A 14,653-nucleotide genomic window follows, 5' to 3' on the forward strand; every position below is an offset into this window, starting at 1 on the left:
GCGCGCATGTGTGTGTGTGCATCTACACAATCTTAAAAGAAGTGTGCAGCTGACATCATCGACAATCACCGGTCCCTTGATCCCCACATCACCCGTTCCAGAGTTGCCTTGCATTTTGAGATGTTTGAATTTCGAAAAGAAAAATATAGAAGAAGCACGTTCTTCTTGGTTCTTTCGGTAAAGTCACGTAGAAGGGAAGTAATAAAATAATAAAAATAAAACATAATAAAATAATTCTCACGACGTTTCGGCCACAGCTGTTTGAAAGACAATGAACACTGCTAAGCTTGGCAGCGTATTTTAAGCTGGGTGGGAGAAGAGCGCTGTCTTTCAGACAGCTCTGTCTTCACCTGAGGACGGCTGCTTGTGTTGTGGCCGAAACGTCGTGAGAATTTTATTATGTTTTATTTTTATTTTCTTGGTTCTTTCGGTAAAGTCACGTAGAAGGGAAGTAATAAAATAATAAAAATAAAACATAATAAAACAATTCTCACGACGTTTCGGCCACAACGCAAGCAGCCGTCCTCAGGCGAAGAATGAGAACATTATCAAGCTAGGAGCTTATATAGGTGTAGCGAGGAGGAGCGCCTTAACAAAAGAATGTGCATATGAAGAGGAATTTAGCATACCAATGGGCAATGAGTAGGAGGTGGGCGGAGGGGTTTCAAAGTCCCATTATGCCCATGCATTATGCAGGATCAACAGCACCACGGGGGGGGCGCAAGGAACAGCGTTAATAAAGGAAAGGAATGTTAATGATATGTAGCTGCATTTACCAAACAACCACGTAGAAAACCAAAGTAAAAACTACATAAAAAACTAAAATATAAACTGATACTTACTATACTCTACAATAAGCTGAGTTACTAACAACAAATAATAAATTACAATTCTACGTCGTAAGAGGTATATAATATACTTCCATCTAAACTTTATTCTCTTAGCATATACAGTACTATATACTGCCATAGATAAACCCAACATTAAATTATATACTGTATTGCTGTAAACCACCCTATACTTTATACATTTTAATATAACACTATGTATTATTCAACTCACCCTAATGTGTATCGAAATGATTTATTACGTCCTTCCAATGATTGCTAAGCCTGAATCCATCTTCTCGGTTAAAATTGTCTCTGTGTTTGTATATGTGGATCGCCTCATGAACGAATCTCTCATGATAGCCAGATGGCTTGCAGAGAACCTCCGTCTTGGAGAAGTCAATGTCATGTGAGCCCACTGAGTTGTAACAGTGGTCTGCCACGGCTGAGGTGTTTGTCCTACCGTGTTTTAGATCAGCTTTATGTTCACGAATGCGGTCTGAGACGTGTCGTTTGGTTTCCCCAATGTAACTGCTACCACAGAGGCAACTTAGTTTGTAGACGCCAGGGTACTGTATGTCTGGAATCACATCTTTTACAGACGGTACCAGATCACGGATTTTATGTACTGTGTTGAATCGGACCTGGATCTTGTGTTTAATCAGGATTTTGGAGATCTTTTTTGTGACCCCAGCAATGTAGGGTAAGGTGATGGTCTTGAAAGGCTCCTCAACAGGATCTTTCTTGATGGTTGGAGTGATGGCTTTGCGGATTGTGTAGTCGGAGTAACCATTAGCCTTAAGAGCTTGGCGTACGTGTTTGAGTTCACTGGAAATGTGTTCATGGTCGGAGATGCATTGGGCTCTATGATATAGAGTCTTGATGAGGGAATTCTTCTGGGATGGATGGTGGTGGGAATCCGGTTTTAGATAAGCATCCGTGTGGGTGGCTTTCCTGTAGACAGAGTGGCTCATTGAACCATCAGGTCTCCTTTTGATTAGGACATCCAAAAAGGGTAGCTTGCCATCATTTTCGACTTCCATGGTGAATCTGATGGCTGGGTGTATGGAATTGATGTGGCCGAGAAATTGGTCTAGAGCAGGCCGGCCATGTGGCCAGATGACAAAAGTATCGTCTACGTACCTCTTCCATAAGGTCGGGCGTAGAGTGGCAGTCTGGATGGCGTCCGTCTCAAATTTTTCCATGAAGATGTTGGCTACAACCGGAGATAGGGGGGAGCCCATTGGGGTGCCCTCAATTTGCTTGTAGAAGGTTCCATTCCAGGTGAAGTATGTATTGGTTAAGCAGTGTCTCACCAGGGGGGGTACCCCAGCATTTAGTCCTTGATGAACCAAGTCTTCAATGATTGCGATGGTGTCAGGCACAGGCACCTTGGTGAACAAGGAAACCACATCAAAACTGACAAGCAGGTCGTCTGGGGACAGGGCAATCCCCTTGATTGTCGATACCAGGTCAGTAGAGTTTAGTACTGCAGAGGTGGTTTTTCCAGTGAAAGGCCGTAGGATTTCGGACAAAAAACGAGCCAGTTTGTAAGTGGGGGAGTTGATAGTAGAGACAATGGGACGAAGAGGTGTATCTTCTTTATGTATCTTTGGCAAGCCGTACAATCTTGGTGGCCTGGCTGCAGAAGGTTTCAACGAGAACTGTTTGGTCTGATCAATTAATGCGGTTGAAGCAGAAATGATGTTGTTGGTTTTGGAGACAAGGCTGTTGGTGGGGTCTCTTTTTATTTTTGTATAGCTGCCATCGTTGAGTAGTTCTTGAATTTTGTTGTTGTATTCTATTTTGTCCATGATGACAGTGGCATTGCCTTTGTCGGCTGAGAGGATGACAATGCCCTCCCTCTTTTTTAATTGAGCTAATTCAAAACGCTCATCTTTGCTGATGTTGCTAGCTGGCATCTTAGCGTTTTTGAGGGTTACAGAGATTTCAGATCTTGCTACGTCTGCAGCGATGTGACTCAAGCCCTTGAGAGCTACATCTACTCGAGCAATTATATCATTAACTGGTATGTGTCTAGGTGTGACTGCAAAGTTTAGTCCTTTAGCTAAAACGGATTTCAAACCTTCAGAAATAGGACTGTTACTGCGATTAATTACGACTTTGTTAACATCTAGCTTTTCAATGTGTGGGTCCGGTTTCTTGTTTGAGAGGCGGTTGAATTTGGAAATCAAGTTGTCCTTACATTTAGTCGACATAGCGGCAGCTGAAGAGGCAGTCATTTTTTCCACGTGTTCCCAATCCGATGTGGACATTGTTGCACTCAAAGATAAGTGTGATTTGTAGAGTATCTTGTCTAACTGATCTAGTTCGGTGCGCGTAAGTCTGATTTTCTCTGAGATAAGAGCTAAGCTAGTTCTAGACAGAATTCGTTTCGCATTAGAAGAAGTTACAGCAGCAGATGTTAGTGTAAATGCGTTTGGTATTACCTTAGAGTCGCGGCATCTCTTCAGAAAGGTGAGAGACTCGATTAGCTGAGTCTTCTTATCCCGGAGCTTGTTGAAGGATCTCAAAGTTATGTGGAAACCCTCCCCGTAGAGGCGGTTAAATTTCGATTTAAAGCTTTCGTGACTGCAGGGATTCATCTTCTTGGTTCTTTCGGTAAAGTCACGTAGAAGGGAAGTAATAAAATAATAAAAATAAAACATAATAAAACAATTCTCACGACGTTTCGGCCACAACGCAAGCAGCCGTCCTCAGGCGAAGAATGAGAACATTATCAAGCTAGGAGCTTATATAGGTGTAGCGAGGAGGAGCGCCTTAACAAAAGAATGTGCATATGAAGAGGAATTTAGCATACCAATGGGCAATGAGTAGGAGGTGGGCGGAGGGGTTTCAAAGTCCCATTATGCCCATGCATTATGCAGGATCAACAGCACCACGGGGGGGGCGCAAGGAACAGCGTTAATAAAGGAAAGGAATGTTAATGATATGTAGCTGCATTTACCAAACAACCACGTAGAAAACCAAAGTAAAAACTACATAAAAAACTAAAATATAAACTGATACTTACTATACTCTACAATAAGCTGAGTTACTAACAACAAATAATAAATTACAATTCTACGTCGTAAGAAGTATATAATATACTTCCATCTAAACTTTATTCTCTTAGCATATACAGTACTATATACTGCCATAGATAAACCCAACATTAAATTATATACTGTATTGCTGTAAACCACCCTATACTTTATACATTTTAATATAACACTATGTATTATTCAACTCACCCTAATGTGTATCGAAATGGTTTATTACGTCCTTCCAATGATTGCTAAGCCTGAATCCATCTTCTCGGTTAAAATTGTCTCTGTGTTTGTATATGTGGATCGCCTCATGAACGAATCTCTCATGATAGCCAGATGGCTTGCAGAGAACCTCCGTCTTGGAGAAGTCAATGTCATGTGAGCCCACTGAGTTGTAACAGTGGTCTGCCACGGCTGAGGTGTTTGTCCTACCGTGTTTTAGATCAGCTTTATGTTCACGAATGCGGTCTGAGACGTGTCGTTTGGTTTCCCCAATGTAACTGCTACCACAGAGGCAACTTAGTTTGTAGACGCCAGGGTACTGTATGTCTGGAATCACATCTTTTACAGACGGTACCAGATCACGGATTTTATGTACTGTGTTGAATCGGACCTGGATCTTGTGTTTAATCAGGATTTTGGAGATCTTTTTTGTGACCCCAGCAATGTAGGGTAAGGTGATGGTCTTGAAAGGCTCCTCAACAGGATCTTTCTTGATGGTTGGAGTGATGGCTTTGCGGATTGTGTAGTCGGAGTAACCATTAGCCTTAAGAGCTTGGCGTACGTGTTTGAGTTCACTGGAAATGTGTTCATGGTCGGAGATGCATTGGGCTCTATGATATAGAGTCTTGATGAGGGAATTCTTCTGGGATGGATGGTGGTGGGAATCCGGTTTTAGATAAGCATCCGTGTGGGTGGCTTTCCTGTAGACAGAGTGGCTCATTGAACCATCAGGTCTCCTTTTGATTAGGACATCCAAAAAGGGTAGCTTGCCATCATTTTCGACTTCCATGGTGAATCTGATGGCTGGGTGTATGGAATTGATGTGGCCGAGAAATTGGTCTAGAGCAGGCCGGCCATGTGGCCAGATGACAAAAGTATCGTCTACGTACCTCTTCCATAAGGTCGGGCGTAGAGTGGCAGTCTGGATGGCGTCCGTCTCAAATTTTTCCATGAAGATGTTGGCTACAACCGGAGATAGGGGGGAGCCCATTGGGGTGCCCTCAATTTGCTTGTAGAAGGTTCCATTCCAGGTGAAGTATGTATTGGTTAAGCAGTGTCTCACCAGGGGGGGTACCCCAGCATTTAGTCCTTGATGAACCAAGTCTTCAATGATTGCGATGGTGTCAGGCACAGGCACCTTGGTGAACAAGGAAACCACATCAAAACTGACAAGCAGGTCGTCTGGGGACAGGGCAATCCCCTTGATTGTCGATACCAGGTCAGTAGAGTTTAGTACTGCAGAGGTGGTTTTTCCAGTGAAAGGCCGTAGGATTTCGGACAAAAAACGAGCCAGTTTGTAAGTGGGGGAGTTGATAGTAGAGACAATGGGACGAAGAGGTGTATCTTCTTTATGTATCTTTGGCAAGCCGTACAATCTTGGTGGCCTGGCTGCAGAAGGTTTCAACGAGAACTGTTTGGTCTGATCAATTAATGCGGTTGAAGCAGAAATGATGTTGTTGGTTTTGGAGACAAGGCTGTTGGTGGGGTCTCTTTTTATTTTTGTATAGCTGCCATCGTTGAGTAGTTCTTGAATTTTGTTGTTGTATTCTATTTTGTCCATGATGACAGTGGCATTGCCTTTGTCGGCTGAGAGGATGACAATGTCCTCCCTCTTTTTTAATTGAGCTAATTCAAAACGCTCATCTTTGCTGATGTTGCTAGCTGGCATCTTAGCGTTTTTGAGGGTTACAGAGATTTCAGATCTTGCTACGTCTGCAGCGATGTGACTCAAGCCCTTGAGAGCTACATCTACTCGAGCAATTATATCATTAACTGGTATGTGTCTAGGTGTGACTGCAAAGTTTAGTCCTTTAGCTAAAACGGATTTCAAACCTTCAGAAATAGGACTGTTACTGCGATTAATTACGACTTTGTTAACATCTAGCTTTTCAGAATTGTAATTTATTATTTGTTGTTAGTAACTCAGCTTATTGTAGAGTATAGTAAGTATCAGTTTATATTTTAGTTTTTTATGTAGTTTTTACTTTGGTTTTCTACGTGGTTGTTTGGTAAATGCAGCTACATATCATTAACATTCCTTTCCTTTATTAACGCTGTTCCTTGCGCCCCCCCCGTGGTGCTGTTGATCCTGCATAATGCATGGGCATAATGGGACTTTGAAACCCCTCCGCCCACCTCCTACTCATTGCCCATTGGTATGCTAAATTCCTCTTCATATGCACATTCTTTTGTTAAGGCGCTCCTCCTCGCTACACCTATATAAGCTCCTAGCTTGATAATGTTCTCATTCTTCGCCTGAGGACGGCTGCTTGCGTTGTGGCCGAAACGTCGTGAGAATTGTTTTATTATGTTTTATTTTTATTATTTTATTACTTCCCTTCTACGTGACTTTACCGAAAGAACCAAGAAGATGAATCCCTGCAGTCACGAAAGCTTTAAATCGAAATTTATTTTTATTATTTTATGATTTCCCTTCTACGTGACTTTACCGAAAGAACCAAGAAGATGATTCCCTGCAGTCACGAAAGCTTTAAATCGAAATTTAAGCACTTTCTATCAGCTGACGTATTGTCAGTTGACATGTTGCTGAACTGCATATTTTGTTATATCGTGCGGATGGTCGGGTGGCTCAGAGTTGGAATCGCCCGGGACCCGAGGTTTTAAACGAAAGCAGCCACCGCCTCTGTTTAAACCTGAACATCTGTGGGAGTAGAGCTTTATAGCTCATCGGATTCCTCCAGTATCAATACATATTCTCATTCTGAACCACGCTTGAGTTCTCAAGTGTCATGGGCCGATAATCTCAGCCCATTCGCCAAATTACTGCAGCGTCAAATAAGCCCATCAACTTAGACTCGGTTCTGCACTCCATTAGGTGATTTCCACGTTGCTTTATGTCACGTATCACCAAATGTGTACAAAATGTTGGTAACATCGCTGTGACAGGTTCCCTGAAACTGAGGAAGCCGGGCAACGTCATTGGCGGCTGAAACATTAGATTCGATGCCACGATTAAGGAGTCCCCCTCTGTGGTGAGGTTAAAACAGAAATAACTTTTTTTTTCCTTTTCCTGATGACGACCGCTTGTGTTGCGATCGAAACGTCGTCGTTTTTTGGTATTTTCTTTGAACCTATCTACGTGACTTTACCGAAAGACCCAAAGAATATAAAACGGGACATATCATGGAAAGAATAATCATCTCAATACCAAAAAAGAGGAGAGGGCTGCATGCAAATGCATTGCACTGAGTGTTGCATTGTTACGCAACAGACAAACTAACCGGCTATTACAGATTTACCGGGACAGCGACCACAAAAAAAAGAACGATCCTTGGAAAAATACGGGGACAGGTGGCGTCCATTACCCATGATCCCTGCGGCATCAGCTCAGTGACTCTCACGTGGCCTTTGACGAAGCCGCTGCAAATGCCAAAAACAAAGTGGTGGAGGCCACGTGTGTCTTGGAATGGGTTAAGGAAGTGGGAGGAATTCAGCTGACAGAGCTGCGCTTGTGGCCTATAAGTCAGGCTGACTGCCGTTTGCCTGCCCGTGCGAGGAAAATTAATTGAAAACGCTCCGTCTCGTGTTATCAGAAAATGGGATCGGCTGACTGTGCGCTTGCTTATGGCTTTTTCATGGGTTCGAGCTCATTTTGTATGAGACGTTTATGAATTTTCTCGTCTCCAGTTGGTCCCAAAGGTGTTTTTTATTTTCCAACAAGGAAAGATGACAACGCAAGGGAAGTATTGAAGGCAGGAGAAAAGCAATTGGCACCGAATTAATGTTAAGGTCCTGTTGAAGACACATCCGTGTGTATCGATGAAACGGTGATGTAAGCGCTCTCGACGATGTCGAATATACGAATGAGGAGGAAGACAAGGAGGAGGTGTAACTGCAGAATGAGGAAGGGTAGCAGAGTCAAGATAACTCATGAGTGAGAACACAATATTTAAACAGACCTCTATTGTGTCTCCACATACAAATATAAATATCTTCTTGGTTCTTTCGGTAAAGTCACGTAGAAGGGAAATAATAAAAAAATAATAAAACATAATAAAATACAATTTTCTTTATTATGTTTTATTTTAATTATTTTATTATTTCCCTTCTACATGACTTTACCGAAAGAACCAAGAAGATGAATCTCTGCAGTCACGAAAGCTTTCAATCGAAATACAAATTTGTTTCAGTCCTCATCCTTTTACCTTTCCAGGCCAATATTAACCAGCAAACATTTGTCATAAGCAGGAATAGTATGGACCGGTTTTGACTTTCTGCATCTCATCATCAGTCAGGTTTTGTTGTTTTGTGTTTTTAACGAAAGCTGCCCAGTTGCCAGATGTCATTGGCAAATGTAGTGAGTTCAAAAAAAATCCCACGAGAGAAAACGCACAGACATTCGGGAGAAAATATTCAGTCGAAAATATTGGTGTCCTCGTGACAACGCAACGATGTGGGCATGACAGTGGTTGCTAGGGATTGCATCACTCATCACAAACCCCATGCAACATGGCTGGCATGTCATTGCTCCATGCACTTTTTGCCAGTCTGCCGCTGAGGTAAATATATTTAATGTTATGAATGTTGACTATATTTGTTAGGGTCCGTCCATAAATGACGTCACGCACTTAGGGGGGGGGGGGGTCAGACATTTGTGACGATGTGTGACGAGGGGGGGGGGGTTGAGAAATGTGACGTCACATCAAAATGCGTAACTTTTAATAAATACAGACAACACGTTCTACTTAATTAAATAGACTTTTTAATAAATATTTTCTCCTACAACATCAGAGTGCAGCGGCACATTAAATACGCACTACAATGACAATAGTTTAAAGCGATTTAAAGCATGTTTTATTTTTGGGGGGGGGGGGCAGAGCTTTGTGATGTCATATTGGAGGGAGGGATCTGACTTTTTGCGAAGCCGTGTGATGAAGGGGGGGGGGGGTAAAAATCGTCCAAAATCGCGTGACGTCATTTATGGACGGCCCCTTATTAGTATAATGAATGCGAGGAATGTGACGTTCAGTGTTGTCATTGGTTGTCAGTTCATCGATGATATCGGTTGACTTTCTTTTTAGTTTTGTCAATCGGTATTTTAAGTAGTCCTGAGCACCCCAAAGTTATCTCCAAACTTGACACCACTTCATTGGAACTGTAGTCACGGCAAGTCTGACCTTTCACCCCTTCTACAACTGCGACAGACATTCTGTACTCAAGTCCCAGGAAGATGATGAGGAGGACCCGAAGGAGCATAACGAAAACTGGAAGGGAGATGAGGATGACATTAAGAACCAGGAGGGACACTCCACTTTGTGTTAACGCACGTTGACAGCTGCTCCTGGGAGAAAAGAAGGACAAACTTGGACATCGCCACTTACGCTATTTATATTTCTGGTTCTGTTTGCTGACTTTATTCCTACCCTCCCCGCCTTCTTCCCCTCCCCATTAAATTGCCGCCGCCGTGGGGAGATGTTAACTACCTCGCCTGGTGTGCAGGAGGTCGTGGGTTCGATCCCGATCCTGGCGCCTGCTGCTGTATATTTCGGTTTGCGTGTCTCTCTCTCATCATCATCACGGTGGCTAGGAGATGTTAACTACCTCGCCTGGTATACAGGAGATCGTGAGTTTGATCCCAACCCTGACGCCTGCTGCTGTATATTTGGAGTCTGCGTGTCTCTCTCTCATCATCATCACGGTGGCTAGGAGATGTTAACTACCTCGCCTGGTATGCAAGAGGTCGTGGGTTTGATCCCGACCCTGACGCCCGCTGTGTATCCGGTGTTTGCATATTCTCCCCGGGGTCGCGTGTTTTTTTTTCCGTCCACATGGAGAATCAACCTACATTTAGAGTATTTATCTGCTATCAATATCCACATGATGAGCCACTTCGTTGCGCTATCATTTGTGGCCAGGTCGCTTCTTAAAACAATATATATAGCTCAGTGGGCCTTACCTGGTTAAATAAAAATAGTTAGTTTAGTTTAAATAGTAAAAATACTTCTCCCGATCGCTACCCCTCCTGCGGTAAGGCAGCCAGCCCGGATGCCCCCAACCGATCCCTAATTTAGAGGGTCCAATACGCCGAGTTAGTTACACGTTGCCTGCTGCCTCTCTTTGAAATCTACTTTGCATTCTGGGTTCTCGAAGGACAATAACAAACTTCATGGAGATGATTTCAAAGAGAATAAAAATAAAATTAGTAGAAGTAATAATATAAATAAAATAATAAATAAAATATTTTTCTATTATTATTTTTATTAAATTTATTTTTATTTTCATTTTTTACCTACGTGACTTTACCGAAAAATCGAGAAGAACAGAAGAACATTAAAAAACCACGAGGTCAAAGATGACAAGAGGACAGAGGAGCAGGCTCTCCGGCCCCCACTGGACATCACTGTGAGAAAGAGCTTCATAGCTCATCAGATTCCCCCCAATATTCTGATGCGGAGGAGTGGCGGCGTGCGTTACCGCAATGCGAGTGAGCGCCGCCTTCACGGCCGCCCAGCGATCTCTTCGCCGGTCGATGATCACGGAGAAGCCATTTTCAGAATCTCGCAAGCTGCACACAAAGACAAAGGTCTCCAATGAAAGCCTGCAAAAACGGTTCGAGCAAAGTTGCATTTAGCGAGCATCTATTAAGGCCGGCAGGGCGCACGGCTCACTCTGCTTTCCCGGCGCTGATGTTGACACGTTCAATCAGGAAGTCGACGCGTGGCAGGATCCAGGATTGGTTCTGCTGTGGCATGGAATCAAACTCGGGTCACCGGGTTAGTAGCACAGTGAACTGACCACCACGCGACGTACGCATGTGCGCACGCGGCTGTCATTTTAATCTGACTCTGTCTAGGTCAGTGGCTCAGATAATACTCTTTGCTTCTTTCGGTAAAGTCACGTAGGTATAAAATAAAATAAATTAAATCACTTTAATTTAAGTATGGATCCCTGCCGTCACGAACACTTCAAATCTAGGCTCAGATAATATTTCGGCACACCACAGCCAGTATACATATTTGGCTAATAGCCACGTGTTTACTCCGGTCCCGTGTACACACACACACACACATATGCACACGTGCACGAGTACATGTACGCACACGTGCACGTACATTCGTGTCTAGATGCGTGCACGTGCACACAGTTACATGAGTAGTGTACCCATAAAACAAAGGCAAATATCCCCCGTATAGCATTAACAGACTGTTGGGGAAAGTGCTGTTAGCGAGCACTTATGAAGGCCGGCACGGTATACGAGGGGGTGTGTGGCCAGCACCACGTATGACCACACCAGATACACATTTGAGGCTGAGTCAACCTAGGGCAGGAGGCCCAGGACCGGTTCAGATCATCGCCAATGGTGTTGGCCATAAGCAAGAATCAAACTCGGGTCGCCGGGTTCATAGCGCAGCGCGCTAACTACTCTGCTAGCACTCCCCAAGCACACATGTACACACAGACGCATACAAGCGTACGCACACAACGACAGTGGAAGAGCAAAGTCAACAGCAGAAACGCAACAGCACAGACATCAACATAGAGCCACAGACCAGAGGTCGCAAACGGGTTTTGATTCCTTACCCGTACCCAGCCGCACCAGGGTCGCAAACGGGTACCCGTACCCGACCGTACCCGTACCCTACCCGTACCCGGCCGGGTACGGGTAGGGTACGGGTATCGGGTACCTGATTGCGACCTCTGGGATGAAGCCATGTTGCAGGCGCGGGTGGGTTGATTCTAGGAACTTGAATTGTGAGAAGAGACAAGACGTTGGGAAATGAGTGACAAACGGTGCCTCACCAGTGACTCACGGCCTACCCGTACCCGGCCGCACCAGGGTCGCAAACGGGTACCCATACCCGTACCCGGCCGAGTACGGGTAGCCGGGTATCGGTCAGGGTACGGGTATCGGGTACCCGGTTGCGACCTCTGCCACAGACGCAACAGCAGAGGCACACGAGCAAGCACAACGACACAGATACAATGGCAGAGACACATCGGGAAAGCTACAACAGCAGAGGCACGGTGGAACTCCAATGCTACACAAGAGACTGCTGATATTGGAATGAAGGAACCACCTTCATGCCACTGACATAGGAGTCGCAGAACAATCGGAAAGTCCCAAGATCAACTCCAGGGGTCGACACATCATTCACACTCCGGGGGTGATTAAAATAGGTGCTAATTTGTGGAAAAGTCAACCTGGGTAGTTCTACAGGATTAAATAACCCTGCCATAGCAATGTGGAATTTCTACAATTGGCTCAGAGCCACCGATGAGAATGAACACTGCCCGTTTGCTTATTTGAGTAGGGAGACACTTTGACCTTTGACATCATCATCGTCGTCACCATCACCTCTTGCAATGTGCAATGGCACGACACAAGGCACAGTCTGCACGACACACACGTTCGCGAATGTGAAAGCAGCATCGCTTGCACTGACGACGCGACCGAACGTAAACATGCAAAGGGGGGCGTACACGCACGGGGAAGTAATTGCACATCAGGAGTCAAATAAGCATGAGAGAGAGAAGCTTAATGTAATTAAAGACTGAAACACAACAGCAACACAAGCACCAACAAGCAATGTAATGATGTAGTTTGTATTCGCATTTCAATAATGAAAAATGCATTTTTGTTATATAAAGTACTTATTTCCCTCATTAAAATGCAAATCAATTTATAACATTTTTGACATGCGTTTTTCTGGATTTTGTTGTTGTTATTCTGTCTCTCACTGTTCAAATAAACCTACCATAAAATTTATAGACTGATCATTTCTTTGTCAGTGGGTAAACGTACAAAATCAGCAGGGGATCAAATACTTTTTTCCCTCACTGTAATAAGCCACGTTAATTAAATGTGCGTGTTTGTAACTGTTATAATTTTTATTATTAAGAGAGGAACCGGTGATTTGACGAGCGCACTGCCTTCTCAACTCCGTGACCTAAGTTCCATTCGCAGACACGGCTAACACCAGTGGCAAATTATATCTGAACCCCTGCTAACACCCCCACCTTCCCCCCATGTTCATGAACCCGCACTGACCAGAATGGTGAAGTATGGTCTAGCAACCCAGTGAGTCCTAGCCGACACGGTGTGGTGAAGCTCTCATACAACAGTGGATCGACAACGGGCTGTAAATTATAAGAAACGTGTGTTTTTACCAAACTCTTTGGATCTTTCGGTAAAGTCACGTAGATAGAAATTAACAGATCACGACGTTTCGACCGTCTTCAGCCGAAGACGGTCGGTTGTGTTGCGATCGAAACGTCGTGATCTATTAATTATCTACCTACGTGACTTTACCGAAAGAACCAAAGAGTATGGGTCTCCTGCAGTCACGAAAGCTTCAAATCAAGATTGATGTGTTTTGCCACATTTACTCTTGCTATACACAAACCCCCTAAAAACAGATAAGTAAAACAAAAACGCCTGCCCTGGATATAATTCATTTGGCCATATTTATCCAATTAAATCTGACCCTTAAAACAAATGCACCGTCATCATCTTAATCACGATCATCATCATTATAACCTCGATTTGCCACTGTTGCACAGGCTCCTATTGACGTTAATGACGGTGCCTGGGATAATGAACACAGCAGTGGCTCCAGGAAGAGAGAAGGGAGGGCATTTCCTCGCTGCTGTCTCAGCACTTGGCCACGCTGCAATGCACACGGCATGCAGCCCTCTCTCTCTCTCTCCTCTCTCACGTCGCCACCAAATCGCCAAAGGCGGGCACAAGTCACGGAAGGCTGCAAAACGCAGGACGCAAAGAAATAATGTTGCATTCGCGAACCCACACGCCGTACACGCGGAAAGCAACGGTTGAGGTGGCGGTGGCTTGGAGAGGGCTTCATCCAGCAGTGGATGGACCATGGGGTTGATGATGACGATGATGCGTGCACGAAAATGCACCCCAACACCGCAGCGCCTCCAATCAGCGCGATTGACTACGTACGGTGCGAAAAAAGTTCGACATACGTACAAAAATACAAAGGCCCCCCGTGTAGCCTGCGTGGACAAGTGCTGTTTGCGAGCAGCTATGAAGGCCGGGGGGTAGTTTAGTCGGAACCACTGCCCGGTCGCCTTTGTCTCCCGAGTGCTGATGTTTGTACACTGCACCAAGTATTCATTTAAGTGTGAGTCGATCTATGGACGGAGGCTCGATATTCAGATATTTGTCACTCGTGTTGAACACACAGCGGGAATGGAACTGGGGTTACCGGGCTTGCAGCGCAATGAACTACACTCCAGGCCACCAAACGCCACAACGCACGCACACGAACGCGTGTACATTTTAGCAAAGCGAAGGCATCAGAGATATCGTTCATCGAGATGCGTGGCAAGTGATATTCGTCTTGTTCTTGTCCTCCCCTCTCCCCTTCCCAGGCTAATCAACCTGCACAGACCAGCGTGGAGGTAAGAAAAAGAAACCCTTGACCGAGATGGCGTGGGGGAAGCCGACATGCGTCGTTGGATTGAGAACGGCTCTCATTAATTTACGAAAAGCCACGCCGATTGAACAAATGTCGACGTTAAATTCATTACAAATCTGGCTGTCGCCTGATGAAGCTCGTTGTAATTACT

The 14,653-nt window shown here is 44.5% G+C and overlaps 1 protein-coding gene across 8 annotated transcripts in view; it reads right to left on the reverse strand.

Annotated features, from left to right (window-relative positions):
- The window catches only part of MCF2L2 (MCF.2 cell line derived transforming sequence-like 2), a 209,917-nt gene that overhangs the window by 138,902 nt on the left and 56,362 nt on the right, over nucleotides 1-14,653 (reverse strand). For all 8 annotated transcript variants that reach the window (XM_078878577.1, XM_078878580.1, XM_078878579.1 and 5 more), the window contains one exon: nucleotides 10,535-10,625. In XM_078878577.1, coding sequence (XP_078734703.1) covers nucleotides 10,535-10,625 — 91 coding nt within the window. The remainder of the gene's footprint in view (nucleotides 1-10,534; nucleotides 10,626-14,653) is intronic.

This window comes from Lampetra fluviatilis, chromosome 51 (genome assembly GCF_964198595.1).
Source record: "Lampetra fluviatilis chromosome 51, kcLamFluv1.1, whole genome shotgun sequence".
In the NCBI taxonomy this organism is placed as follows: Eukaryota; Metazoa; Chordata; class Hyperoartia; order Petromyzontiformes; family Petromyzontidae; genus Lampetra; species Lampetra fluviatilis.